Here is a 25,645-nt window from a genome sequence, read left to right as displayed (position 1 = left end):
CATTGTTTTTTAGATAGAGTGGAAGGAAGGAAGAAAGGGAGGGAGGGAGAGAGAGAGAAATATCGATGTGAGAGAGACACATGAATTGGCTGCCTCCAAACGACCTCAACGAAGGCCAGGATCAAACCCACAACCCAGGTACATGCCCTTGACTAGGAATTTAATCCGATACCCTTCAGTCCTCCAGCCCACACTCTAACCACTGAGCCTAACCAGCCAGGACAGGCACACGTTCTTAAAAAGAACAATAGCACATGAAAGGGGTGAAAATTGGTTCTTGGGGGACAAATACCTTTTTCTCTGCATAAAGCACAGACCACATTCGGTATGGAAACAGATAACCAGTATATCTGCAGTTCTTCAACTTCACGGGGAAAATATCTAGAAAGGATCTTTTGGGGCCCAGTGGGGCGAAGGGGGGAAGGGTGTGATCCTGAAAACATGTTGGAAAATGCTGACTCTGTGGACTTGGACCACTCGCTTCCCCTTTCAAGGTTAGACGGAAGGATCTCCCAAGTTTTCTCCAGTGCTAAAATGATGAGGAGCTGTTGAACTGGGACTTCATTCAGTTATAAACACCTGATTCTGGAAACCATGGTAATTTATCAGGTCTTTGGACCTATCAAACCTCACTTTTCAATAAGATAAGGGGTTTGTGTCAACACCCTTGAAAGACTGTCTCTGGCCTCTTTCCCCTTATCTATTCTTTGAGCTAGAATTCTAGAAATACTGCTTTGGTTCATTCCATCAGATTTCTGGATACGATATTGGAACTAAGGGTACAATAGAGTTTTGTCAATCAGATGTTCACCAGATGCTTTGAAAGCTGTCAACTGGAGTTGCATTGCTGCTCAATGTTCACATGATTTCTCGACATTAAAGTCCCTTAACAGTTCATCTGGGTTTTCACTTAAAAGAGAAAGATGTACGTGATGTGGTGATGGGAAGTAGGAATGAACAGAACAGAGTAGCAGATTGGAAAACAAAGAGCCTGTATATTCATGGCCTCTGTAGATGACATCTTCTAGGCAAATTATTGCACACAGTTCTTTGCTGCTTGAGTCAGACATGGGCCATTTGCACACAGCAAACTTTGAATAGTTTATTCTGTGTCCATTAGGGTTTTAGTGTGTCTTCCTGGCCCTCCAACTATACTTAAAAGTCCCTTGAGAATAGAGAATGTATCTCCTGGCTCACGTGTTTAGTGCTCAGTTTGGTATCCTGTTTATAGTAAAATCTTAGTGAATGTTGGTTGACCGTGATGATCCCCCAGATTTAAGAGGGAAAATTAAAACTCAATGCCATGAACCTTGGAGTCCCTTATTTTTGGTGGTCTTGACTGATGTGCTCACAGGCCAGAGCATTATCTTTTTTTCCCTTCTGCCATTTAATCACCTAGTGTTGTTCCCAGATAAGAAATTCAAATAGAGTTTATTACCTAACTGGAGTACATATAACTTATTTATCATTGGGTTTCAACACTCAATTGTTTTGTGTAATGAATTCAGCTACAAATAGATGTTTCCATTGTGAAGAACTGACTCGCGGGGACTTCTTGACTGTTGTCGACATTTGGGGGCAATTGGAAGAGGGAGCTTCACTGAGTGACAAATAGTGAAATAGTCAGAATTTTCAATGTGCAAGAAATGCAATTCAACCTCTAGTCGATCCAAAGAATCTGGGAGTTACTGGCAATGAGGGAAAAATCTCTGAGTCGAGTTGAAAATACCCTTAGGAGAGAAGGAGTTAACTGAGTGTGTAAGCTTTATCTTGTGGCCAATGGACCTGGGTTTGCTGAGTAAAGTCTCCAGTAAATGATTGTTAGAGACCTGTCATTCATAGTTGTTGCTGGTTTCTGTGTTTCAAACGCCTGTTGACTCCCCAGCAAGGCAGTACAGTATCCTCCATCCCTTCACCCACTTCAGATCTGCTCAGGTCTGCTTGCAAAAGGATCTATCAGATACCTGAACATGAACGACGAAGACTACAGCACCACTTATGACACAGTGCAAAAAGAGAGGGAGTATGAGGTTCCAGACCAGCCAGCAGAAAATGAAGGTGCCATTTATGATAAAGTCCATGAAGAATTGATGTCAGAAAACACTTTATATGTCAATGAGCTGCAAACCCATGAATATGATTCTGTATCAGTTTATGCTGTTGGGAGTGAGGAGAACAGCTTGGCCTTTATCCAACCAGAAGCAGAAGACTACCTCCTGCCTGATGAGGTATATTCTGAGGCCCAGGATCCTCAACCAGGTGAACCCCAGGAAGACGGGGACATCTTGATGGAAGAATTACACTCACCAACTCAGGACCAGGAGATGAGCCCAGAAGAGCCACAGCAGAACAGAAGCAGAATGCTTCCTCCTCCAAGCTTCACCGTCCAGGAGAGCAGTGACGATTCTCCCACCTGCTATTCTGCAGATGATGGTTTTGATGATAGCAAGTCACCTTCCATGAACCCTGAGATCAACCTCTTCATGAAGGTAAGGGTGCCTCTGGCAAGCACACCTGCACATGCAGATGGCATCATTGGTGTTTCATTTTGCCCTGAGTGACCAGGGAAACATGATGTCAGGGTCCTTGGATCTCAATTCATAGGCAAAAGTAAGGCTAATTAAATTAGTCATTCCAGGGGTTCACCCAGATGGCTCAGAGCTGCAGGAGCTAGAACATGCATCTGACATATGTGCTAACCACTGGCTGTTATATATGATGGGTAAAGCATTTTTTAAGAGTTCACTTACCAGTGAGCAGAGATTGCTGCTCAAATCCTTACCTTGTGATAGAAGTTAAGTACATTTTCCCATCTGGTAAATTGCCTTCATCAGCAGAATTAAAAAGAAACAAAACAAAACAAAAAACCAAGACTTGTGAGAAGAAGACACATCTACAGTCAGGTGCTGAAGTTTCTTTCTTAACGTTTCTAAGGTCACAGGTACTTCAGATAAATGGCCAATAAATGTTACCTCTGGCTCTGAGCTTGGCCTTTTGGTCCCAATATAACTAAAATGTCTGTCAAAGTAAAATGGTTTCAGTAATAGTAAGACACTAATTATCTGTGTTAATATTTAACACATGATATTTGAGCAAAGAACTTTGGTGATCTTTGTTATTAGATTGATATGCAATGATTGTGGCTATGATAGTATTAAAACATAAAAAGCATTTCAGGACTGAAATAATGACCTTAGTTAATCAAGATGTAGAACATTTTCCCCAACATTCCTCCCCCCACAATATTCTTACTTGCATGTTTTTTTTTTAAATATGAAGACGACAGATTAGTCATACTGCTATTTTTTAATAATAACAATGATTTTTCTATGAACCTATAAAATTCCACTTCACAGTCATTTCTCCCCTTCCTGATTTCCAAAAACAACTCGAGTAAAATACACCTTCTTTACTAATCCAGTGCATTATTATTTTCTACTCTGTACTGTTCTCTAGTGGTTTTGTGTGTAGATTGGGTCTCCTTTATTCTACTACAAGGTCTTTGTTAAAAGCAGCTAGTAGAGCCCAGCCGGTGTGGCTCAGTGGTTGAGCGTCGACCCATGCACCAAGAGGCTGCCGATTCGATTTCTGGTCAGCACACATGCCCAGGTTGTGGCCCGATCCCCAGTTGGGGGCATGCATTGGGGGCAAGCAGGAGGCGGCCAATCGATGTTCTCTCTCATCAATGTTTCTCTCTCTCTCTCTCTCTCTTCTCTTCCTCTCTCTCTAAAAATCAATTTTAAAAATTAAAATAAAATAAAAACATCTAGTAGAGTGTTTGGCTCATACTTCGGTACCCAAAAAGCTTGCCTGCATTATACTGAGCATTTGTGGGGGGGGGGGGGAGACAGGGCCCTCGCTCTCAAGAAAACACCCGTGTTCAGGAGAGAGACTCGCATGTGGCTGAATTTGGTGGAGAGAGGACTGAACCCAGTGCCGTGGGTGTTCTGGGAGGGGTGGGGGAGAGGACCTCGGAACAGGTGCATTCAAGCAGCCTTCCAGCCTCCATACCCACATCACCGTTGTATTCATTTCCAAGAAAAATCCATTTTCTGAGAAGTGAGGACTAGGTGTATTTGTTATTGGAACAGGAGCATCCCTGCCATAGCCAATCATCATCATCATCCTTAGCACCAGGACAATTATTTGCAAATTTGGCAAAGAGTTGATTTCACCAGAAATGAACCTGTCACTGGTGTTGAAGCAAACAGAAGTTGGGGAAAAAGAGCTCCTGGCATCTCCAGTTGGTACCAGTGACAGGAAGAACTCAGGAGGGTGACGTGTGATTCTTAAATTATTTGTGATCTGTAGTACCATCAAGCAAACATTGGATTTAATTAACTTTATAGGTGGGCATTCTTTCTAGGAGAGTTATGTCAGCAAGGCGTGACAGAGCACACCATCGACCTCGGCTCCTGTGTGGACTCCTTTGTAAGGATGTTCAGCAGAGCTCAGGAAGAAGAGGGGCAGTTAGAATGCCTGACCCTAAGCCCCCATCCCCTCTGCAAATCTTTATTATGTTGGATGGAAATGGGTAAAATGGGCTGTTCTGCTTGAATGAGAGTGGAGGGCCTGAGTTTATTTGGAGCCCCCAAATATGATGGGGCTCTGGTGTGCTTACCATGTACCTAGTGGGACTCGTTACTGCTGTGTTAGTGTAGACGGCGTGGGCTGTGTCTACACCTTCACTCATTTGTGTACGTTCCCACCTGTTCTAGCCCAGACAGTGAAAATGTCGCACAGGCTTGTAACCCTATGTCCAGCCAACATTTTACTGAGGCTCAGCCCTTTCAGCGTAGTGGCCAATTATGTAATTGAAATATATCTTTTATTTATTCATTCAGCATATAGTTATCGTGCCGGGCCCTGGGTTTACAATCATAAAAAAAACACAAAAAAACCACAAAGTCCTGGCCCCCACGCACTTCACGTTCTAGTGGCAGAGACAACTGCTGGACAAATAAACAAGTAAATATTAAATATGTCCATGGTCATAGTGCCATAAAGAAGCACAGAGCAGAATAATGGGTGGATTAATTTTCTGTTGCTGCCATCAATTACCGCAAGCTCAGTGGCTTGGAACAACACGAATCGAGCTCACATGGTCCTGGCGGTCAGAAATCGGACGTGAGTTTTGAGGAGCTGATACCAAGGCGTCCAGCAGGGCTGTGTTCATCCTGGGGGCTCCAGGGGAGAATCTGCTTTCTCCCCTCCTCTGGCTGGAGGGGCCCCTTCTCCTCACTCGTGCCCACATCGCATCACTTTGCATGCCGCTCCCACCCTTACTGGGCCCTCTTCTGATCGGACTGTCCAGCGTCCCTGTCATAAGGAGTCTGGTGACCAGTTTGGGCCCACCAGGGTAATCCAGGATAATCTTCCCGTTTTAAGAGTCTAAATTGAATCATATCTGCAAAGTCCTTTCTGCCACAAAAAGTAACGATCACGGATGCCGAGAACTCGGGCACGGGCGAGTTTGGGAGCTGGTCACCTTCCCGCAGTGGGCTGGGTGCTGGTGAGTAAGGACCAGGAGCAGCGTGGCTGGGCGGGGCGAGGGCGGCAGGTGAGGGGCAGCAGGCGGAGGTGGGCACAGACCGTGTCGGGCCTCACGCCATGGGGAGAACTTTTACTCTGAGAGATGTGGAAAGTCATCAGGGGGGTTCGGAGGGAACCCGTCTTTTGATACCAGAGAAAGGGCAGAAGCCGGGAGCGCGGTTTGAGGACAGCTGGAGAACGAGGCAGGAGGTGCCAGCGGATCGGCCTGTGGTGACAGCAGGAGGGACGGGAAGTAGGATTGGGGTCGTTTTGAAGAGAGAGCCCGGAGGCTTCGCGAGGGGTTGATGTGGAGTCGGCACCGCAGAGAACGCAGCCAGGACTCGCTCTAGGGGTGAACCTACCGAGTGGATAAGGCGTCCGTCTCATTTCAGCTATGGACCCCGTGTCCAGGAACATAGGAGAAAATGCGCCCATACGTCACTCAAGCACCTTCCTCCCTTTTTCCTTCCCTTCTCTCCTTCCTTTCTCCTTTCCATCCATCCGTTGACAACATACCTACTAGATACAGGTGCTGAGTAAGGGGTGAACACCGCACACCTTCGGTCCAGGTCTCCTGTGGGGAAGACACACAATGCTTGAAGACAAGAGGAAAGAAGTAATAGCTTCCTGGTCACTGGCTGGCAGCCAGCTCTCCAGGGAGAGTGTCCGTCCCCATCACAAGGCAACCAGGAGGGGTTGTTGGTTCAGAACTTGCCACATTCAATTGTGAGACTTGTCCTGCTGCTTTCTGCTACAGTCGAGGGACCTGTAGACATTTTTCTAATTGTGTTTGTATGTGTATGTATGAGAGAGAGAGAAAGAGAGGAGAGGAGAGGAGCAGTCTGGTATTTTGTTTACTGCAAAGGAGAAAACTATTCTGACAATGGTTACTGCAAAGAAAAGTGGTACAATGCACACCGTCTGCCCTGCACACCGTTGTCATCACTGACTTGAAGGGCAGTACACGTGGCAGAGCAGGTTTTGATGTCCGGTTGCACGGGTTTGAGCCCTGGCTTAGAAGTTAATATCTATTAAATTGTTTTGCTTCTCTCAGCTTCAATTTTCTTATTGGTAAAATGAATGTTGTAATGATATGTTCCTTCAGGGTTGAAAAAGATTAAATAATTCATGTAAATTGCTCAGCATAGTGTGTGATGTATAGTAAATGAGCAGTGTGATGTTGTGGAAAGTGTCACAGAATTGTCAATAATGATTGTTGGTGTAGCATAAGGGATCATGGTAACCAAAACAGTGTTCAGTATAATGCATGGGATATTAGAATATTATCATTACAATTTTAAAATTAAGCAATATTTCTATTTCATTTTGTCTGGTCCTCTTAAATGTTAACACTTTATATATTTTATGATGTGTGCAGTGAATTCTTATAGTAGTATATTAAAATAATTTGTAAATGGTCTGGCTGGTGTGGCTCAGTGGTTGAGCATCGACCCATGCACCAAGAGTTCTCCAGTTTGATTCCCAGTCAGGGCACATGCCCAGGTTGTGGGCCTGATCCCCAGTGGGGGGGCACGCGGGAGGCGGCCAATTGATGTTCTCTCTCAACGATGTTTCTATCTCCTTCTCCCCTCCTCTCTCTCTAAAATCAATATTGGAAAATTTTTTTAAATTTAAAAATATAATAATAATTTGTAAATGAATAAATAGACATATATTGTGGGTAAAGGCTTAAGTTGTATATTTATAGGGATGCTCAATTTTTAAAAAGAAGTCCCGTTGACTCAGCCTGTGGGCACCATCTGTGGGCCTGGGGCGCTTTCCTTGACCAAGATTGGGTGAGCCCAGTTCCCCTCACCTCCTAGCTATTTGCCGGGAGTTTTCATAAGCAACACTTTTAGTGCATTTGCCTTGGAGGCAAACAGAAATGTATCATTGCCGGTGAGAAGCTGTATAATCCCCCTGAGGAAATGAGGGGAAGTGAAGCTGGGTTCGGACATGGAGATATGATCCCACCGAGGGGCCGGTGGGAACGGTCCAGGCAGCGGGCTCAGGCGCAGCACATAAGCACTTGCTAGGAGGAGACCTGTTTGGCTGGAGTGAAGAGACGATCCACATGGGTGCGGAGCAAAGGGTGAGGTTGGAGGAAAAGGATATTTAGTCTTTCATGGCAAACTAGGGACTTGGATTTCATCCTGAAGAGCAGTAGAATGTTTGGAGGAGGACGTCAGGAGCAAAGCAATGTGTGAGGTGATGGATGAGCAAGTTACAAAGCATTTCCACCTACCTGTAGAGCAGGACCAAGCAGACACCCACCTAGCTTCATTTCTAAGATTAGCCAGGTGTATAGATAGAAATACATTGTGTACAAAAAAGAATGTGTATTTTTTAAGTGATTTTTTTCATTCAGCTAGCTGGATATGGCCAAATATTTAGATCTTTGGCTTCATACAGACATATTTCTGGAAAATGTTAGCAAGCATGGCATTGGTGTATTTATCATGCATATGTATATCTAGTTATTTATGTTGGGGGACAGATGGATTCAGCACAAAGTTTGGATTGAGGATGATTCTGTATAGTTTCTAATAAAAAGTTTGCGTGGCCTGGTTTACCTGGCTGGACTACTCACAAGTTGCACATGTAGGTGTCTAGACATAGCTGGAGCTCTCAAAGGAGCCTGGCCCACGATCCCCAGGAACACCCTGCCCTAATGTCAGTACTGAGGGCGTGTCAAAGCGTGTCCTTGGAAACATCGCTGAGAAGATGTAAGTCTGAGCCTGTCGCGCGTACCCACCCGATTGTCCTTTCAAGGAACCAAGGAAGCACGTCAGATGGAGCCCCGAGCAGGTTGGAACAAAGATTTCTATTCTTCTCATAATTTCTTTTTAATTAGGGTGCTCAGAACACCATCAAGTCCCAATTTTATTCAAAACTATTTCCTAGGTGCCCCTGTGAAGTGGTTGGCTCTGTGAATCAGTGCTGTCAATCAAAGAAGCCACAGAACTGTAAGCTCTGAGAAGAAAATTGATCACGGGTGAAAGGATGTGTCCAAAGCTTTCCTGTGAATTAGGAGCAAGCCAGGACTTTGGCCTCTCAACTCATCAGCACTTTTTTTTTTTTATATTGGCATCTTGAGGTGCTAGATGCTCATGAACATGCAAAACTCTATGCAACATGATTTTGTGGGCGATGATCTCAGGAGGGTCCGTGAACCCTCAATGTTATCTATGTCTGTGATGTATTCCACGTTTGCTGCCTGGGTACCCCTGCCTTCTATGTACGATCACTCTGGCTTGTAGATAGCCGTCTTCTCCAGTGTCTCCATGTGGTTCTTCACCTGTACGTCTGTGTCCTAATCACCTCTTCTTATAAGGACACCAGTCATGTTGGATTAAGGCCCACCCTAATGATCTCATTGTAACTTAATTACCTTTTTAAAGACACTGTTTCCAAACGCAGGCACATTCTGAGATCCTAGGGATTATGAGCCAATGTATGTCTATTGAGGATACACAATTCAGCCCATAACACTTAATATTATAATTACCTCTTAATGTCTTTGTCTCTCTCTCTAGCCATGAACTCTTGAAGGAGGGCCTGCCTTTCATCCGTTCTCATATACTGGGTCCATGACTACTTACTTGAGGATTGAACGACGAAAGGAGGGAATACGTTACCCAGGGGTCCTCAGGGCATTGAGGGAGGAGGAAGGCTTGTCCCAGTGGCCGGTAGCAGTCATGAGAGTGGTGTTCCCCATCCCCTATATTAGCCTATAGAGCTTCTGTAACAAATTACCATAAATGTATGGCTTGAAATAACAGGAATTTATTCTCTGACAGATCCAGAAGCCAGAGTCTGAAGTCACGCCATTGGCAGAGTCACACCCCCTCTGACAGATCTAGGGGAGATTTCCTTGCCTTTTTCAGCTTCTGGTGGCTCCTGGCACTCCTTGGCTTGGGGCTGCATCACCCTGTCTCTGCCTCCATTAGCACAGGCCTTCTGTCCTGTATCCCTGCATCTGTTTTGCCTTCTGTTCTCTTACAAAGTCTTGCCAATGTACTTAGGACCCAATGTGATGCAGGATGATTGCGTTGCAAGATCCTTAACTTAATTACATCTACAAAGAACTTTTCCCACCCCACCCCCCAAGTAAAGTCACATGTACAGGTTGTGGTTGGACATTTCTTTTGGGAGGGAGGCACTCTTTGACCGACCACAGCCCCTGGAGGTGGGATTGAGCTGAGTTGATGGGAGCCTGTGGACATGGGCAGCCACTCCTGGATCCGTATTTCCCACCAAATGCAAGGGTTTCTGCGAGAATTCAGCAGTGTTTGTATCTTCACCTCATCAGTCCTCAGACATTTATGAGAATGCCTGGCACGTTCCTAGCATCATCCTGAAGTTGGGCAGAAAGCCAGTATTCTGAGAGCTTAATTCGATTTGTTGAGCTGTGAAGGGATGTTCCAGTCAAAGGACTTGAGGGTCCGCCCAGCCGTCGGTGTTAAACAGCGCAAGGAGCAGCCTGTGGTAACAGTGTCACCAAGGCTAACTCAGTGTGTCCTGTTCCTGGGCCTGCCCTCGTGTTTCTGCATCAGTATACCTGACCAGATGCTATTCTGTCAGTAGTCACCGAAGGTGAGCCAAACACAGAGTGAGGGGAAAGAACGTCAGCCAGTCGGGTTGGGGCTGCCAATCAGAACACTGGAAAAGGGGGACAGAGTCAGATAAGTGAGTGACATGAGAGATCCTTTCCTGGACTCCCATTTTTCTTAAAGGATAAGTCACCAGAATGTCAGCTTCTTGAGGGAAGGGACCATGTGTTGCTTATCTGTGCCATGGGGCCCTCGGAGTGCTGGGCTTATCACAGAGGCTCTGTAAGTGTTGGTCAAAGTGAACTGAACTCTCAGATAATTTTCATCCACCTACTGGAGTAAAGTCCACCCCTTGGAACAAAATTGCAAATCAGATACTTAACTCCCCTGCAATAAGCCTTATCCATCGCCGGCACCATCAAGTTCACTCTTGAGCACCGCATGCAAGGCATTACGTCATGTCCCTAACAACCCCAGAGCCTCTCTGGTCCCATCCCCCACCACTGCCTGCCTCACTCATTATGCCCCAGGAATGCTGAGCGTCCCACAAACGAGATGCCGCTCTGCCTCGTCTGGCTTTGCCCATGGCGGTCCCTCTGCCTACAGCATCTCCTCCCCTTCGTCCTCAGAACACCTCCTTTTCTTTCTGGACTCACGTTCCCTGGGAAGCCGTCTCTGAAGCCCCAGGCTCTTTTGAGTGATGGCACTTCTGTGCTTCCCTCCATCTTAGTTCTTGTCACCTGACGTTGCAATCACCTGGGTAAGGGTGTCGCCACCCCCTCCTCACAGGGCATGCGCTCTGCAGCTGCACTTGCTGCCTGCGTGTGTGCACTCGCCCTTGGCACAGAGCCTGGCCCGCAGTCGGGGCTCCTAAGTACTTGTCCAATTGAATTACACTGGACTCGTCATGGGAAGAGCAGTTCTTTATTGAAGGGAAAGCTTACTAGTTGTTTTCTGGGAAATTTGGTCAGTGTTTAATAAGGGGCCCTGTGTCCTTGTGTTCACTGATATTTGCCTTTGAGGTGGGGTTGAATAGATGGCGAGGCCCGAGACCAGCCAGCTGCTGAGAAGGCACAGGGGAAAAGACAAGGGGAAATTCGTATTTACTGATCACTTACTTTGATCCATGCTCCGTGTCAGGTCACCTTCTTTATTGATATCAGCTCTGTGATAGGACTTAAGAGCTGGGTCCCCATCTGGATTCTGACACTAAGCATGAAATTTCGGGGAAGTCATTTTCTCTCTGGGTATTAAACTTTCCAGCTGTAGATGAATAAAAACAAACAGTTTGAATGAGTTCAGCCCAAGAACCCACGGTTCTAACCTGCTGTGTATGGAAGCTTTTCTCCCCTATAGTAAAATAGTTTCCCTCCCACGGGGACCCTCCCCCACCACATCTTAAATTTATATTATTCTCATGTTCTCTGAACATACTATTAGGCAGCTCTGTGATTTTTTAAATAGGCGAGGGAGGAAATAGTGAGTGACAAAGATAGAGATACCCTCACATAGAAACAGGATTGTGACTCCAATCATATCGACGAGAAGCAGGTTTGGGAACTCCGTCTTTTCTCCCCACTTTGAATGGGTTAATTGTTTGCATGGTTCAAAATCTGAAAGGTATAAAAGCTAGAATCTCTCCCCCACCATACTCCCTCAGACACCCCATTTCCGTCTTCTGAGGCAATTCATTCTAGAATTTTTATATATGTGCTTCCTGAGAAATTATATGCCCATTCCAGCAAATACGTGTATGTTTACATATTTGAAATTGTCTCTTTTTCTTTCCTTTTATTTAATACAGATGATCTTACACCAAATACCCTATTATGTATCTTGCTTTTGGAGGGGATCGATTTCATTGGGATATCATTTATGTACATTAAAACTCAGCAAATTTAAGTGTACACTTCAGTGAGTTTTGAACAGACGCATACAGTCATGTAACAACCATCACAATCATAACATAGAATATGTCCATCACTTCAGGAAATTCTCTCTTGACCCCTCCCCATGCATATCCAGCATTATCCATGCATATTTGACTCTTAGAAACGACGGAGCTTCTGTCATCACTCTAGTTTTGCCTTTTAAAGAGTACCATCTAAATGAAATTAAAGCAACTCAAGAGAAATGGGGAACTTACAGTCAATTAGGACACTTCCACCATTGACCAGGAAGGAGTAAAAGGAACTAGATTTATCCTCAACAACTAGAACATTACCTGAACAACTAGTAAAGCAGACAAACTATATGAAATGATAATTTTCAGACTCTGAGGACAGGTATTGCAGGACTCAGAAACAGGTTAACAGTCTCTCAGAGTTGAGGAGAAAACGTTTGGGAGTTTGGGAAGATCTAGGGAGCTTCAGAGAGAAATCTTTGTGGGTGGTTTCTTTCACTTAAACATAATGCTTTAGAACTCATCCGTGTTGGTCCATATATCAGCAGTTGGTTTCTTTTTCATGACAGGGTAGTATTTCATTGTATGATTATAATACAATTTGTTCATGCACCAGCAATTGATGGACACTTGAGCCTATTACTCATGAAGCGGCTATCAACAGTCACATATAAACTTTTGTGTTGATTTTGTTTTCATTTATCTTGGGCAAATATTTAGGAGTGGAATTATGGGGTTATATGGTCAGTGAATGTTTCATCATATTTAAAAAGTAACACTTCAAATTATTTTCGAAATGTGTATGAGACTTCTAGCTGCTTCCTTTCCAGCACTTGGCACTGTCAATCACTTCAGTTTTAGACATGCTGGTAAATGCACAGTAGTATTTCACTGCAGTTTTCATTTACATTTTTCTAATGACTAGTGATGTTAAGCATCTTTTCATGTCCATACCACCCATCATTAAGTCTCCTTTGATGAAATATCTTGAAATGTTTTTCTTATTATTATTACTTTTTAGCATTAAGCCTCATTGAATTTTAAGAGCTCTTTATATATTCAAGATAACGTGTTTTATCAAAGTGTTTCGCAAATTGTTTACATGCCTGTGGCTTCATTTTTCATTTCATAAGTGTCTTTTGAAGACACAAGCTTTTTGAAGTCCAGTTATCATTTTTTCCCTAAAGTTTGTGCTTTTTTTGTGTGTTTTGTCTAAGGAATGTTTGTCCAATGCAATGTCACACAATTTTTTCCCCAATATTTTCTTCTAGCAGTTTTATTGCTTTAGGTTTTATATTTAGTTCTATGATCCATTTAAAATTAATTTCCCATAGGTTTCTTCTCTCTCTCTCTCTTTCTTTCTCTCTGAAGCTCCCTAGATCTTCCCAAACTCCCAAACGTTTTCTCCTCAACTCTGAGAGACTGTCAACCTGTTTCTGAGTCCTGCAATACCTGTCCTCAGAGTCTGAAAATTATCATTTCATATAGTTTGTCTGCTTTACTAGTTGTTCAGGTAATGTTCTAGTTGTTGAGGATAAATCTAGTTCCTTTTACTCCTTCCTGGTCAGTGGTGGAGGTGTCCTAATTGACTGTAAGATCCCCATTTCTCTTGAGTTGCTTCTCCTTTCTTCCCAAATATTGGCCCCTTGACTTTAAGTTTGAGTTGCTGTGTGAAATACAGTCATGAAGCTCAACTGAACTAAAATCTAATGGTAATGACATTGAAGTGATTTTGTGAGGACAGCTATAGCAACTATTTGGCCTTTAGGCAAAGGTTGCTTTCTGACCTTCCTAATTTCTATTCTCTTTTAAGAATATATTATGTCTTGCAAAGTTTTTATTCTCTACCTTAAGGTCTCAGCAATGAGAAGACAGGAAAACAGATGTCTTAGCTAATCATTCACCAACACAATTCAAAATATGTACCATTTTCTCTTTTTTTAAGCTCTTACCATTCCAGCCTCTAGTGATTCTGAGTTCCCTTGGAAAACCTTAGGAAAAGTGGACTTTACTACTACCAAAAGGAATCCCATTTTCAAGCTACTTAAAAAAAAACACACATTTTTTTCCCTTTATTGATATTTTACAGAGAGAGGAAATGAGAGGGAGAGAGAGATAGAAACATCGATGAGAAAGAACATCAACTGGCCACCTCCTCCATGCCCCCCAGGCATATGTCCTGACAGGGAGTCGAATCAGCAACCCCTTGGTCCATGGGTTGGCCTTTAACCACTGAGCCACACTGGCTGAACTCAAACTACTTTCTAATGTTGTTGTTATGTGCTGTTGAGTGGAATCCAACTTCTGACGACCCTGTGAATGAGTGATGTCCACAATGTCCTGTTCTCAACAGCCCTGCTCAGCTCCCACAGACTCATGCCTATGGCTTCTATTATGGAGTCAATCCATGTCATGTTTGGTCTTCCTCTTTTCCTGCTGCCTTTTATTTTTTCCAGCAATATTGTCTTTTCCAAAGAACCTTGCCTTCTCATTATGTTCCCAAAATAGAACAACTTTAGTTTTGCCAGTTTTGCCTCTAGCCATGTTTCATGCTTAATTTGTTCTAGGACCCATTTGTTCATTTTTCTGACAGACCAAGGTATCCTTAGAAATCTCCTCCAACCTCCTATTCCAAATGAATAACTTTTGTCTTCATCAGCCGTCTTCAATGTCCAACTTTCACCTCCCTACAGAGTCGTTGGGAATACAAGTATGTGGATGGTCTTAGCCTTGGCCTTTAATGACACAACTTGGGGATCTTTCCTAATTCTTTCATTGCTGCCCTTCTGAGTCTCAGCCTTCTCTTGATTTCTTAGCTGCAACCTTCATTTGAACTGATCCCTTTCAATACCTTCTGATACCCAGACCCAAAATGTCCAGATGAATTTGGGGATGAAATGTACTATGTATATAGGAAAATGCTCTGGCTGGCAGCTCCCAGACAATACTCCTTTAAAAATATGAGTTGACTTTTCATGTTCACAGAGCATGAATTATGTCCTGAAACCAAGTGTTCTGTGCAATCTTGTAAGAGCAAAGGTTAGGGAGCCAGGCTCTAAGCCATGCCCTGTGTTTATGCTTCCTAAGCAGAGCCTCCACATCCCTTCATGTACCTGTGGGTCGGTAGAAATGCCAGACCTGTTAGGAGCCGTCAGCCTTGCATTATTGCCAGGGCTTGGTGCACCGCTGTAACCTGGCAACCGCAGAAATGAATAAGAGAATTCGCTGTTTAGAAAGCCACTCCAGTTTTGAGGTTTCAATGGTAACAATTGCATGGTAAATAGGTGAGGTGGCAATGAAGACCTGACATGAGTGCCCTTTGCTAACTGAACCACAGCTGCTTGCTGTTTTTTTCCCTCTACAGGAGCATTTTTTTTTTGGTCCAGTTCTGTAGTGGCAAGAAAAGAAAGAATTTGGTGGATAGTCCTTTTTCTATTTATAACAGCAACCTTTCACAAATGGGCGTGATTCTTCTAGAACTGTGCTATTCAAAATTATAGCCATTTGCCACAAGTGGCTATTTGAATTTAATTAAAGTGAAAACAAAATTGAAAATTGAATTTTGCAGTCATGTTAGTCCCATTTCAGGTGCTCGACAGCCACACTAATGTCTACTGCATTGGGAAGTGCCGATATGGATATTTCTATTGTCACAGAAAGTTTTATAGGACAGTGCTATTGCAGGGTGACCTGGGTTCAGATCTGGCATGATGACCAATGAGCTGTGTGGTCGTGGGTTCCTCTCTGGGCCTTTATTCCCATGTCTGAAAATCAGAGGGTTTAGTGAGTTATAAGAATGTTCATTCCCAGAAAATAAATCACTAGTTAAAACTATTCACATCTGTACACATTATCTGTGCTCCAAATTTATCGGAACCAGTAAAGCTGTCATCATCCACTGGCCAAGCCCAGGTTGATGGGAGTCTCATGGTGGCATGTTATCCATCAACGCTGCAGTAACTCTGAGGGCTGACGATGCTGCCTCTCCAGCCACAGGGGCCAAACGTAGCATTAAGCCTGGAACCCAGACCCAGAGATCAAGGTCCTTCTCAATCAAACACTTGCCAAGTTAAAGCAGGGACAGTTATCTGGGGTGGGGGCAGGAGACTGTGTACTGAGGACACACAAGGGTAAAGGTTGAATAATTGTGAGTGTGGTGCATTCTTATTCCATAATAAAACTTTTATAGGTGCAAGAATGAACTCAGGTCCATTGCCTGTTCCTTCCTGTGTATCTCTGATCCATTTCAAATCAGCAGGTGGATGGATCTCTACTAGGCTGCACTCTGCCCTTCACGTGCACACGCTGTGGGGGATGGAAAAGCCATGGAGAGGGGCCCTCCTGGGAGGCACTGGCCAGCTGGCTCAGGAGGATGGACTCCGAAGCATTTAGAAATGGATGCAAAAAGAGTTGTGGAATCAAGTTCTAGACGATGTGATTCACCAAATAAGCATTGAAGACATTCAGAGATGAAGAGTACTGGACTTATCAGGGAAGGCTTCATGGAAGAGGCAGGCCTTAAGCTCTGAAGGAAATGTCGGCACCAGGGTGGTAGGGAGGCTCAGGGAGGAGATTCCAGGTCTCAGTAATGACATTGTCCTTCTCAATCCTATGTCACTGTGGGAGGCAGTTTAGCATAGTGGTTTAATGCTGAAACTCTGGCGATTCAAATTGTGGTTCTGTCACTTAGCTCTGCAATCTTGGCCAATCCATGTAATTTCTCACTGGATCATTGGGAGGATAAAATGAGTTAAATTTTTAGGTACAAAATTAGTTACCACTCCAATCTCTTTTTCTCAGGGGTTGTTTGTTTTTACTTATAGTGTTTAGATTGAATAGGTCTTCTTTTAATAGAGATCTCAATACTTTGTATTTCCTTGATCTTTCCATGATTTACTCTGTTTGGTTTTCCTGATTTTTTTATTTTTGTGATTGGTAACCAGACCCTGTTTAGGTCACACCAACCCGCAGAATTATCCTGGTGAATCCTCAGTTTGTCTTACCAAAAACACCCATGTCATCACGGCCCTGGACAGGAGCTACTTAATCACCAAATTGAAGGGTGGTGCTTCCCAGGGCCACAGCTGAATTATACCAGAGAGACTATTTGGTTTAAAAAGACCTCTCTACTGTGTCGGTGTTCTTCCAAACTCCTTGAGGGCAAACTGATCCTCAATGCCCAGTCAACATTTGCACAGTGCGTGATGCCTTCTGGTTGGTCCATGACTCCTGAACTAAATCGACCTCCCTTTGTACAATGAGATAGTGATGCTTCACTCCTACTGGTGTCTATAGGGTAACATAATTCAATTCCATTCAATTCGAGTGACATTTGCGAGTGTCTCCTCTTGTGCCTGGCTTAGAGCCAGAGGTCTGGGATTCAGTGGTGAACAGTCAGGCACAGTCCCTGCTGTCACGGAGCTAATGTGACCACGCTGTCATTGCTTTGGGTTTCCTAAGGGAATGATACTCTAGGAAACGTAGAGGAACCTCGTGGAGCATTGCATTGTCCTTCCACCACAGGACACAGTACCTCCGGCAGGGAACATTGAATTGAGTCCGAATCGTGATTGGCCCGAAGAGTTCCCATTCCCAGATGTGAGTGGGCCGCCCTGTAATGATGCTGGAGTGTGTCAAGCAGGATGTATGACGAGGTGACTGCTTTGCCCAAGGTGTCAACCATGGTTTCACAGCTTCAGATGAGAAAGAGAACGTCCAATATTCACCTTTAGGGAGGACTCCTGTTCATTCCTTATGATGACATTATCAAAGCATTTATAAGACAAGATTTTCTATGAATTCAAATGCCCCTGCTTGTTATAGGAACCTCGACAATGGCTTTAGAAGCAGGATTTGGTTTTCAACGTAGTGAGAGTTGTGGAACGTGGCTGTCAGGGGTGAGGCCGGCTGACACCACGATGAGGCGGCAGCATCCCCTCCTTATTTCTCACTCCTACAGGTGGATCCCACTGTAGAACAGGGGCAGGTTCACTTTCCTCAAGGTAGAAGCTTGCCCCTGACACCTGGGGAAAGAAGATGCTTCAAAATGAAACAAAACAAGGCGAGTGCCCAGAGAGGGCTCAAATCCAAGTATGCCCCTTTCTAGCTTGATGACCTTGGGCAAGTTATTTCACTTCTCTGTGCCTCAGTTTCACCATCTTTAAGAATTGTGGTGAAATACACATAACGTAAAATTTAACACCCTAACCATTTTTAAATTAGTACCATTCAGTGGCATTAAATTCATTCCCATTGATATATAAATATGTTCACTACCACAGAACCCTTATCATCTTGTAAAACTGAAAGGCTATACTGATTAAACAATCAGTCTTTATTCTCCCTCCCCCCAGCCCCAGGCAATCACTGCTCTGCCTTCTGTCACTGTGAATGTCACTGTTCTAGGCTCCGCACGTGAGTGGACGCACACAGTACATTCCACCATTCTTAAATGGGAATAACAATGTCTGTTTTGCTAAGGTGATTGTGAGGATTCCAGCTACACATGGAAAGCATTTCAGCCATGCCTAGCACAGGAGAGGTGCTCAATAAAGGACACTAACGTTTTCTTTTATTTTTAAATCAATAATTAATTTTAATTTGTATAATTATATACTTTTTTAAATTAGATTATACCTGTCCATTCACTAGTTTAACTTTATGTCTGCATCTATGTTTAACTAGCCACCCCCAGCCCCAGACCCCACAAGAAGGGGGAAGGAAAGCCAGCCAAGTGTATGACCACCAGTGTCAAGGTGCATCAGCTGCTCCTGGGCCCAGGACAAAGCAGGTGCCTGTCACCTCTGGGCAGACCAGTGGGCCCTGGGTTTTGGCTCTACAGCTGAGGACAGCAGCCATCCTCAGAGCTGACTTGGACGGCTAACATTTTCAACATGTGAAGGACGCTGTGCTAGATAGTTATGGGGGACAAGAGGGGAGCGAGATGCAGCTCACACCTTCAGGGACCTTCCGCTCAAGAGGAAAGTTTTCTTATTTACAAATAACGATAATCAAGTCCAAACGTGAAAATGTTCTAAAGGAAAATACTGGCAATGTTCTTTGGGAATTTAGAAGAGGAAGATGCTACTAGCTAAGATCAGAGAAAACTGCACAGAAAAGGAAACAGTTCTCCGAAGGATTTGGTCCAATGCAGTGGACACGTTGGGAAGAGGGATGGCTCATGCAAGGACATTGTATCAGTCAGCTCAGGCTGTGTAACAAAATGCCACAGACATTTATGTTCTCACAGGCTGGAGACTAGAACTCTAAGGTGCCAGCATGGTAGGTCTGGTGACAGCTGTCTTCTTGGCTGGGGACCATGTCTGCGTGTCCTCACAGGGAGGAGAGAGAGTGAGCTCTCTGGTGTCTCTTCTCAAAAGAACACCAATCCTCTGGGATCAGGGCATCACCCTTATGACCTCATTTAACCTTAATTACTTCCTTAGAGGCCCCAACTCTAAATACAGCTATGCTGGGACTTAGGGCTTCAACGTGTGCATTTTGGAGCATACAAATGTTCAGTCCGTAATAGGCATGGAGGTGGGGGAAAACCTTTATAGGGAACATTCAATGATATAATCTGATGGAGCACAAGAGGCTGAAGGTGAAGGCAAAGGAGAAACAGAATCACACCTGGACTGCAAAAGGCCTTCGTATCAGCCACGACTTGTAGCCGTACGTTGTGTCTGCGTCAGGGAGTGTCTGAGGGGCTTTAAACTAGGAAGTTGCAAGGTTAGAACTGTGCTTTGGGAGGACGGTTTTGGCAGTGCTGGGTTTTACAGCCACTATCTTGGAGCAGAGAAGTGGAAGCATTGGCAGATTAAATACCTAGCTCCGTGCCCTGGCCAGTTTGGCTCAGCGGTTAGAGCATCTGCCCGCAGACCAGAGAGACCCTGGTTCGGTTCCCACTAAGGTCACGTACCTCAGCTGCAGTTTGTCCCTAGCCCTGGTTGGGGTCATGTGGGTGGCAGCTACTCGATGTGTCTCTCTCTCACATTGATGTTTCTCTCTCTCTCTCCCTCCTTCCCTCCCTCCCGCTCTATCCGAAGATAAATGTAAAAAGGTCCTTGGGTGAGGATTAAAAAAAAAAAAAAATTACCTAGCTCCAAATCCCCCAACCAGACCTTCCAAGGGGCTTTCCTGGGTCCAGCAGTCCCTGTTTGACTGGTAAGGACTGAACATGGGGTGTGGGGCAGGGACAGACCCTGGGGTGCCCTTGTGAAAAATCAGTTATGAGGGGCGTCGTCCCTTGGTCCACCTTCAACCAAGACTTTCCAAGCATTAATCAGTCCCAAAGCAAAACCATCCCCTTTAGCTCAGCAAAAGGTTTAGAATGGGCGCTCTCCAGGGGTTCGCTGACCGAAGCACTTGGGAGGTTCCTCTGCCTGCTGCTAGGCACCAGGGCCCATCTTGCACTTTGCCAGGGAGGTAGCTGGTTGTCAGGGAGGTTGTAAATCATCAAATCTCAATTAGAGAGCTCTTCAGGGCAAGGTTACAGAATGGAATGCCTCGCCCGGGATAAAGTTCTCCCGGTCCTCCTGAGGCAATTCGTCCCAGCAGGCACCGCAGACAACAGCTAAAAATAGCCGCAGTATAAAACCCCAGCTCCGACCGGGAGAAAGGAGCCGGCTGCGGCCGTGATCCAGTGTCCCTGGTGTTTCCTAACAGGTCACCAGGCACGCTCCCTGAAGTCACTAGCCCGACCGCAGCACCTGGAGTGGACTTACTGGGTGGGATGGAAGGCCCCTTTCTGAGGGTGACTCAGAGGTGATCTAGTGGAACTCCCCAGTTTACAGGCTGGAGGAACGAGATCCTGCTTTACTCAGCAGCCTGTCGCTCTTCCATCCACATCATTTCATCCTTTTGTTTAGTCGGCAAACAGCAGCTGAACGTGGCTGGATTTCTCCCTTCCTGCAGCGTCTCTGCTCAGATATCACCTCCTCCCCAGCTGCCTCTTGATTGCTGTTTCTCTAGTCTCCTGCTTTCTTTACACCCCGGCGTGGCGCTGTGTTTGGGGACGGTCTGTCTGCTGCCCTACGAGAAGGCTGGCCAGCTCCGGGGGCAAGGGCAAGGGTGTTGCCTGTTTGGGGTCTGGCACTGGAAGGGTTGTGACGAGAGGGTGCTGGGTGTCCGCCTGGCCCTGCCCTCTCTGTCCTTGGGTTAGCTGGGTGTTGTTACTTCTGGGCTTGGCCCCTGCTTCTTGGTGTGTTTCTCTTATTCTCCCTCTTTCTCTTTTCATCTCTACCTGCCGAAAGATTGTCTTATTTTCCAGCTCTTCTATGAAACTATGAAATTAAAAAAAACATTTTTTTTCTTAATTTTCACCTGAGGACATTTCTTTGTTCAGATAGAGTGGGGTGGGGGAGAAACATCGACATGAAAGGGACATATCGAGTGGCTGATGACCCGGGACAAAGTGCAACCGAGGTACGTGCCCTTAGTGGGAACCGAACCCGGGTCTCTCCGGACCGCAGGTCGACGCTCTAACCGCTGAGCCAAACCGACCAGGGCAAATTTTTTTAAATATTTGACAGTTACATTCTAATTCCTAATAACTCTCATCTTATTCTCTAATTGTTCCTTTTTCAAAGGGGAAAAAGGGGGAGGCTACCTGATGAGGGCAGAGAACGGAGACCAGTCAGCCATCCTCACTTCAGGGAGAGGAAGGGAGTGGGTCTCCGAAAGCCTGGAGGAGAAAGAACCTCCCCCCTCTCCCGCCCTGCCTCACCCACTTTGGACACTTGAGCCCCCCCGCCCAGCCCATCAGAGGGCTCCTGTGGTCTGGAGGTCAACACCACCTGCCCCGTGAGGGTGAAGTTAGCTGCCCTCCAGCACGGTGGTCCGGTGGTTCAGTGGTTCGGTGGTTCGGAGGTCCGGTGGTTTGGAGGTAGACTTTCAGCAAGTGTCTCCGCTAGAACCCCACATGGCACTCCTGCCTGCTAAGGGACTGACCGATTGTAAGCTCACAGCTTCTCTGGGGTCCTGGCAGGGAGCGTGGCCCCCACCTCCTCTGCAGCCCCCTTGGGATCTGTTCCGGGCTGTAGTTTTCTCTGTCCTCTGTCATCAGTCCACGTGCTCTAGCTACCTGCTGTCTTCCAGAAGTTTGTCTAAACCCCTTGCCCCTTGGTGACCTTGTCTCTTTCTGCGTTCTTGTGAGCTTATTCCTTTTCATACTTCTATACTCTTATTTCAGCGGGACCTCGAGAGGGTCTGTGGGTAGAAACCTGTCAATATTTTATTCACAAAGGGTTCTAAGTCGAGTCCGGGCATGCTCACTTGGGCAGCACATATAATAAACAGAGTCTGAGAACTATCGGGTTTAAGAGTGTTTGAACAGGGCTCCTTATCCAGGACTGCTCAGCACTTGCAATTGCAAATATGTACTGCGGATCTCTAAGAGAGGGTGTGGGTGGAACACTTCCCAGTTATTTGACCGTGAGATTTTTTTTTTCTTTTTTTCGGGGAAATCTCGCATCATGCTAGTGTTTCATGAAATACACTGTGGAAAATACTGGATTAATTTACTGGTATCATGCTAGCCCTGGGACTAAACTACCGTAGATGTTTTGAATGTTTGCCGAATGCAAAGAGAGGCTGAGTGGATGAGTCCCATATACCACCCCCACCACCCCAGTACCAGATTTATTTGGTGGCCATGAGTGAGCACGGTGGAAAGAACACCCCGGCGGAATTCAGACCAGCATAACCACGGGGTGCCATTCACCCCAATTTCCACACCTGGCATATGAGAATGCTATCTACTCTTCTGACTTTGTGAGGCAGTTATGAGTACCAGAAGATAAAGTATATAAGGCAGCATTTCTAAAAATGTAAAACACTAAACAAACGCAAGGGATTGTTGCTGTTGTGAATTTCAGTCACATGCTACAGGAGTTAGAACAGGAAAGGGAAGGAAAGACATTCGCGCATTCTCTGAGTGGGTCTTATGGTCACCCCACACTTCGAGATGGCCCGAGCCACAGTCCCAGGAGGGAATACTTAGAAACAAGGCGAGAAACCCGAATCGTTCATACGGCTTGCTCCAGGAGCTACATCAGGACTTGAGCCTCACTTTGCAAATGAAAACCTCGAGACACGAAAACAGAGATTCGGAGACCTTTAGGTCTGGAGAAGATCATGGGTGTCATCATGGATGTTTTAAACGTGTAGAAACCATGGCCCAGAGAGGTTCAATAATTGTCCCCCAATCATATGACATGGTAGAGACAAAGCCGGCGAGAAGGTCTCCAAGTTCAAAATCACATTTACTGAGCCTCTAGTACGAGTTGGCCACCGCTCCAGTGGGTGGGGATACTCAAGTAGGAGCCTGGTTTCTGCCTGAGGAGCTCGCGAGTGCTTAGAGGACAGCGGCAGCAAACACCAGAGGACAGCATCAAGAAGGACACCATGTACGATCACCAAACACTGGGGCGTTCAGGTTGGTGGTCTAGGCATTCAGGAAAAGGGCCGTTATTGATGGCTGGGATAGAAAAATTTTGTAGTTGGTATTTCCCATTTTCAGAAATTCTACCCCTTCACTTCAAAGACTTCTTCATGGGAGATTATATATTTTATGTATTTACATACACACATACCATTATGCACTTCTATTTTATATACATATATAAGTCTTTATATAAACTTATTTATATAGATTTATATATGTAAATATCTGTGTGTAAATATAGAAAATGTATTATCGCCTGTATAATAAATATGACTTGGGGAGGCTGTAACTCTTCTGAATTCTTCAATTTGGTTATCTTTACAATACTTTCAGATGTTCACAGATACAAGTTGAAGAATCTGTTGTAAATGTCAAGGGCAGTTTCTTAACATTAAAAACTCCAAGAGGCACTGGCCCATTTGGCTCAGCGGTTAGAGGGTCGGCCTGTGGAGCAAAGAGTCCCGGGTTCAATTCTGGTCAAGGGCACGTACCTTGGTTGTGGTTCGATCCCTGGCTGGGGTCGTGCAGGAGGCAACCAATTGATGTATCTCTCTCACATCAATGTTCTTCTCTCTCTCTCTCTCCCCCTCCCTCACACTCTATCTGAAGATAAATGGAAAAATATCCTTGGGTGGGGATTTTAAAAAACTCCAAAAGGAAAGGGGACCTGCTGGTGGAGTCCATTCTGCCAGACAGGTATTTGTTGATCCCGGAGCCGAAGGGCCTCGGAGCCCACATTCCTTTTCTGGCAAAGAGTAGAAAACACCCCTTTCCTTGGCAACACCGTTCGCTTAGTGTTGAAGTACTACCCCTGTGTTTGAGAGGATGATGCGTCTATTAGTATTTTAATTTTTAAAGTTTATAGAGTGGCAGATTAGCTTGGCATCCCTTCATAAGTCTGCCCTAAGATTGGGATGATTCAGTCTTGGCAATTAGCGGGCACCACCTCCCATGAGGAGAAATGATGTGGTTGAGCATCTCGGGATGCCAAGTTTATTCTGTGTTTGGACAAATGGCATATTGTTTTGGTTTCCATTTCTTGAAAGATCTTTTTACAACCCCCCCCCCCCCGACCTTTTTAAATTTATGTTGGAAAATTCAGTTTAACCAAAGAACCAGGCAAGAGCACGGGACATTCAACAGTGTAGGCTGGGTATTCCACCCTACAGCACTCTGTCCCCAACACAAGGACAGCTATTTTCAGTAGACCAGATTAGCTTTGGTGGCTCTGCATAGGGATGTGTTCCCAGGGACCCAGAGGGACACAGAGGGGTGAATGGGTAACTATATAACCAGCTTGCTGACACCCACGTGTTTCAAAATGGTTTGCTGTTGCGGATATGTGCGGGTGACAGTCGTACGATCTCCCAAGACTAGCGATCATTCCTGAAGGTATATCCCACAAAACAAGTCCCTTGACATACTCCACAAAAAGTGGATCCTATGGCTAAAGAAATTTGAGAAACATTACCTACTATTTTCCCCTCTTACAGAATCACGGGCACATTAGCCTATAAAAGGAGCAGAGGGATCAATCAAGACAACTTGACCCTGTTGAACCCAGCATCTCCCAACATTTTGAAAATAGTAACTAAAACATTCCCTACAGGGGAATCCCTGTAATCCAAACTTCCTGACTGAGGCTATTTGCACAGCACACCAAAAACTAGTTGATGACGAAGAAAAAAATTTTTTAATCTACATGGAATCAGAGATGATTTAGCAAACCCAGTGTTTTGACTCGTGTTGAAATTAGTTCTGGCTATTCCTACCACCAGCTTGATGGCTCTCACCTGGATCTGAAGGCTGTATTGAAACCGAGACTCATGCCTGTGTTTTTGGTCTCGAAAGCCCATATTTTACTGTGTGCTGTTTTGCTTGATGTGTGAATATATGTAAACCCCTTCTCTCTGAAGACAATTCAGTGGTTGGGCACTCTCATGTCTCCTACATTACCCACATTTCCTGCAAGAAATAGAAAAAGAAAAGAGCGGAAGAGAGAGAGGAAGGAAGGAAGGAAGAGAGAGAGAGAGGAAGGAAGGAAGAATTAAGTCTTTGTAGAAGCATGGGTAAGACCCAGCCACAGGAATACTTTTGAGGATTTCTAACATCTGTGTGTGTGTGTGTGTGTGTGTGTGTGTGTGTGTGTGTGTTTAACCATAGTTTCCAGTGGCAATTACAACTCCCTGGGAGATACTATGCTTGGACAAA

At 45.1% G+C, this 25,645-nt stretch overlaps 1 protein-coding gene across 1 annotated transcript in view; it reads left to right on the top strand.

Annotated features, from left to right (window-relative positions):
- Positions 1 to 1,867: 1,867 nt before the first annotated feature.
- CLIC5 (chloride intracellular channel 5) overlaps positions 1,868 to 25,645 on the top strand; it is a 150,225-nt gene continuing 126,447 nt past the window's right edge. Inside the window, exon 1 of the mRNA XM_036249411.1 lies at positions 1,868 to 2,489. Within this exon, the coding sequence (XP_036105304.1) occupies positions 1,971 to 2,489 (519 nt within the window). The 5' untranslated portion in view covers positions 1,868 to 1,970. The remainder of the gene's footprint in view (positions 2,490 to 25,645) is intronic.

Source organism: Molossus molossus, unplaced genomic scaffold, assembly GCF_014108415.1.
Source record: "Molossus molossus isolate mMolMol1 unplaced genomic scaffold, mMolMol1.p scaffold_m16_p_8, whole genome shotgun sequence".
Taxonomy (NCBI): Eukaryota; Metazoa; Chordata; class Mammalia; order Chiroptera; family Molossidae; genus Molossus; species Molossus molossus.
The sequence above is the reverse complement of the archived record's forward strand: the minus strand, read 5'-3'. Positions and strand labels throughout refer to the sequence as shown.